Source organism: Siphateles boraxobius, unplaced genomic scaffold, assembly GCF_051911475.1.
Source record: "Siphateles boraxobius isolate OS27281-9 unplaced genomic scaffold, OSU_SipBor_1 158, whole genome shotgun sequence".
NCBI lineage: Eukaryota > Metazoa > Chordata > Actinopteri > Cypriniformes > Leuciscidae > Siphateles > Siphateles boraxobius.
Window position 1 is genome coordinate 247,501 of NW_027508764.1, and position 5,000 is coordinate 252,500.

The 5,000-nt window shown below is 43.3% G+C and overlaps 1 protein-coding gene and 1 long non-coding RNA gene across 3 annotated transcripts in view; one reads left to right on the plus strand and one right to left on the minus strand.

The window, feature by feature from the left end:
• Window positions 1–5,000, minus strand: part of LOC143738891 (uncharacterized) — a 254,784-nt gene that overhangs the window by 187,955 nt on the left and 61,829 nt on the right. The window lies entirely within an intron of this gene.
• Window positions 1–5,000, plus strand: part of nell2a (neural EGFL like 2a) — a 131,945-nt gene that overhangs the window by 23,689 nt on the left and 103,256 nt on the right. For both annotated transcript variants that reach the window (XM_077230957.1, XM_077230958.1), the window contains exon 4: window positions 2,004–2,177. In XM_077230957.1, the coding sequence (XP_077087072.1) occupies window positions 2,004–2,177 (174 nt within the window). The remainder of the gene's footprint in view (window positions 1–2,003; window positions 2,178–5,000) is intronic.

Sequence of the window (5,000 nt, forward strand, 5' to 3'; positions counted from 1 at the left end):
ACGGAGGACATTTGGAAAGTTTGATGCATGTCAAGTCGTTAGAGATGAGCGTGGACCGCCGGTGTGCCTCAGGGGCCTGTGCGCGGACCGCTGTATTTGCGGATGCTGCAAAATATGCAACACGGCTCCTTTGTTTGCTGGTCTGGCTGCGTGTCAGAGATCCCGCTGTGTCCTCTGCTGTCAGTCACATGCTTAGTAGGAACAAATTAAGAAGTATAGTTGCACATTTGGTGGGAAATATGAGTGATGCTTGTCTTTGCAAAACTTCCAGCATAATGGCATGGAGAGGTGGGCGGTTGCCGGGGTGTTGCTATGTTTTTGACAGCACAGCTCTTCTTAACCCTTGTATTATGTAAATCTGGGAACGAGCGTTATGTTCCGGGTCAAATTGGATTCAATACATTTCACTAAAAATGTTTTACAGTAGAGGATGGCGCATGCAATGCCAAGATCATGGGTTCAATGCGCAGCATTCACATGCATTAACTGATAAAAATGTACGCCTATGCAGCTTCTTCAAATAAAATCATCCGTCAAATGCATAATTGTAAACGTAAATACCCTCAAATGGGTAGTTGAAAGTCTGATATAACGGGTCAAATTTCATGGTTAACATCGCAATCGTAATAGACATTTCTGTAACATTTTACTTAAAGCCTTCATGTGTAATGCATTATAAATGTATTCATAATCTCTACATTATAATGCATTATTTATTTTCATAAATAATCAGTTAAAATGCATTATAATATTTGCAGATTCCTTGTTAAATCTGAAACTGGTTGTTTATATCGTGTCTCGTGTGGTTTCATGCATTATACTTTCTAGAGGTGTAACATAAGTACTATGATTTATTATGACTGTGGTTATAATTATTCATATGATCATACAAAGGATATGGTGCATTACATTACATTATATGGTCCATTACAATGTATAAATCGTGCATTAAAAATAATTTTATAATGCATTACATATAAAGGTTTTAAGTAAAGTGCTACAGAAATCTCATTAAACGACACCCTAGAAAGTTACAACTTTCCTGCAGGCAAGGTCACGACTCTAAACGAGAATAACTCTCGCAATTACAAGAAAACCATTCTAGGTTAAGTATTATTTCAGAAATTACATTCAAAAATGTGTTAACCAAATATAAAACCACAATATAAACCAATATATAGTATCAAAATATAAACCACTTGACTTGACTGGAGCACAAACTCACACACTGAACTTTAATACTTTGAGCTTGAGATTTTATTTAACTAAATACCCTTAATATGATTGTGATTGGCTTCCTCATGACTGTTATTACCTGCGTCCCAATTCGTTTACTTGTGCACTATTCTATGCTGATGGACTTAATTAATCGAAAAATCAGAGTGGGGAATGTTGGACACTTAATGCACTCGACAGTCACCGCTTTAATTATGTAGTGGAGGGGGAGGAGCGATCAGATGCTAACTCTGAGTGACAAAATAAACATATAAAATTCAATCACTACACAATTAAGTACTTAGTGTATAGTGTAGGGATGCACGATATATCGGCCACCATATCGGTATCGGCCGATATATGTTAATTTTTATGTTATCGTTATCGGTTCGATAAGAAAATTTGGCCGATAAATAATGGATATATTATCAGCCGAGACACTTCAGGTGCGCACTGTTCAACATGATGGTTTTAAATTGCTTGAAATATGATTGAAATCACTTTAAAAAAGTCTATCATATCGGCTACATAAAATTATAATGAGAACATTACAATTGTGTGCTTGGGACATGGATTTAAATTGTGACTTGTTTTTGTAATCAGACTCTCAAAAATTATATAAAAAATTCGGATTTAGATTTATCCCCCAACATATCGGTTATCGGCTTTCAAATATAAAGAATTATCGGTTATCGGCCAAATTGTTTCATATGGGGTCATCCCTAGTATAGTGTAAAGTGGATCATTTGGGATGCAACTATTGACTCTGTGTGTCTGTGTTTGTGCAGATTGCTGGAGCTGGAGAGCAGCGGACAGAAGAGTGAAGTGCGTCTGCATTTCCAGACTAAAGGCCAGCAGACGTACACTGAGATCTTCCCCTACACGCTCGCCGACAACCAGTGGCACAAAGTCTCCGTGGCAATCAGCGCTTCACATGTGGCACTCTATGTAGACTGCAACAGGTACACTGATGTTTCATGATTTAATATTCAACAATATTATTGCTCTGCCTGCATTGACACCATTATATGAGAACTGAACTGAGCTGGACCATGGCATCACGGTTCATGACATGACATTCTGGGGTGAATGTGGGCGGGGCTGGACGCCGGGCTTCTGCGTGATGATTGGAGGGTCTGTCGAAAGACTGCATCTCATTTTGATTGACAGCGATTTTGTACTATAAAAGGTATAGTACAAAAGCTGAAGTATAGCTGAAGTATATAATATTGCTGAAGCTGTTCGAGCTCAGTCCCATCGCGGATTGTGCAAGTGTAGTCAAAAGACAAACTGCTGCAACCTATTTCTTAGTATTTGCTGGGCGAAATTGTTAGCCAATTTTCATCATACAATTCACACAATTACACACCACATTCCTTGTTTCAGCTTAAAGTCCCTGTAAAGGCAATTAAAAAAAATGAATGAATTCCAATCAGTTGTAAATGGGATGCGCGTGCATGTTCATTCTCAATTACCATTAATCCCGCCCATTAAATCGGACTGCCAACTATATATGGGCATCATATTATGAATGCGAATGAAAAAATTCTCAGATGCAGAAATTGAAGTTTTATTATCAGAAGTTCATTCAAAACGCCACATTTTATTTTCAAGCGTACATAGTGGCGTATCGGGTCCTAAAAAAAAAAGGAAGCTTGGCAGCATATTACAGATGCAGTCAATGGAGTTTCATCTGTTAATCGAACATTCCCAGAAGTGAGAAGAAAATGGTTCGACATTAAGCTTGAGAGCAAAAAACTAATTAGTTCACTTCGGAAAAATCTTATTAAAACTGGAGAAGGACCACCATCGCAGATGCTATTACTGGCTCTCATAATAAGAAAAAACGTATGTAATTACTATATATAATATTTTTTCAAAATGCTGTGTAAATATGTACCCGATTAAGGTGAATTAAAATGCAGCCTTATTAATGAGCAAAACGTTCGGGTGTTAAGCGCACTATTTACGCGTGGCTGGAGCAGGTGTAGATTTCTTGCGTACCAACTAACATTTGGAAAATACGAACATTTTAATGAATCCGAAAATTTACGCCAGAACCACTTTACACACGATTTACACATAAATTCGTTCTGCTCGTGTTTCATGAATGAGACCCATTATACATGTTAGAAATGTATTGCTAAAATATATTACAAAGACTGTGAACTGTGAAGTACTGAATTGTGGAGTTAGACCGTTAAACAGTTTTTCACCATTTCTATTTTCCGGATTTTTTGAGCGGGTCTGAAACGGGGCTCGATGACGCACTGGAGCCCCTGAGCTCCTGGACACGCCCCTATTTGATGACGCACTGGAGCCACTGAGCTCCTGGACACGCCCCTACTTGATGACGCACTAGAGCCACTGAGCTCCTGGACACGCCCCTACTTGATGACGCACTAGAGCCACTCGGCTCCTGGACACGCCCCTACTTGATGACGCACTGGAGCCACTGAGCTCCTGGAGACGCCCCTACTTGACGACGCACTAGAGCCACTGAGCTCCTGGACACGCCCCTATTTGATGACGCACTGGAGCCACTGAGCTCCTGGACACGCCCCTACTTGATGACGCACTAGAGCCACTGAGCTCCTGGACACGCCCCTACTTGATGATGCACTAGAGCCACTGAGCTCCTGGACAAACCCCTACTTGATGACGCACTGGAGCCACTGAGCTCCTGGACACGCCCCTACTTGATGACACACTAGAGCCACTGAGCTCCTGGAGACGCCCCTACTTGATGACGCACTAGAGCCACTGAGCTCCTGGACACGCCCCTACTTGATGACGCACTAGAGCCACTGAGCTCTTGGACACGCCCCTACTTGATGACTCACTAGAGCACTGAGCTCCTGGATACGCCCCTACTTGATGACGCACTGGAGCCCCTGAGCTCCTGGACACGCCCCTACTTGATGACGCATCAGAGCCACTGAGCTCCTGGACACGCCCCTACTTGATGACGCACTGGAGCCACTGAGCTCCTGGACACGCCCCTACTTGATGAGGCACTAGAGCCACTGAGCTCCTGGACACGCCCCTACTTGATGAGGCACTAGAGCCGCTGAGCTCCTGGACACGCCCCTACTTGATGATGCACTAGAGCCGCTGAGCTCCTGGACACGCCCCTACTTGACGCACTAGAGCCACTGAGCTCCTGGACACGCCCCTACCAGATGACGCACTAGAGCCACTGAGCTCTTGGACACGCCCCTACTTGATGACTCACTAGAGCACTGAGCTCCTGGATACGCCCCTACTTGATGACGCACTGGAGCCCCTGAGCTCCTGGACACACCCCTACTTGATGATGCACTAGAGCCGCTGAACTCCTGGACACGCCCCTACTTGATGACGCACTAGAGCCGCTGAGCTCCTGGACACGCCCCTACTTGATGACGCACTAAAGGCGCTGAGCTCCTGGACACGCCCCTACTTGATGACGCACTAGAGCCGCTGAGCTCTTGGACACGCCCCTACTTGATGATGCACTAGAGCCGCTGAGCTCCTGGACACGCCCCTACTTGATGACGCACTAGAGCCACTGAGGCTGGCCGCTCCCCTAACAATATAAATAGAGCACATTCGCATCAGTTTGCCGCTCAATCGCGAGTTACTGTCAGTACTATTATAGTTACTACAGCGTACAGTTTGCTAGTTATGTTTTCGTCACGGAGATGCGTACTACCTGGATGCGATCATGTCCAAAACAGATCGGTGTCTTTATTTAAAATTTCCTAAAAACGATCACATCAAGAAGAGGTGGATTAATTTTGTGA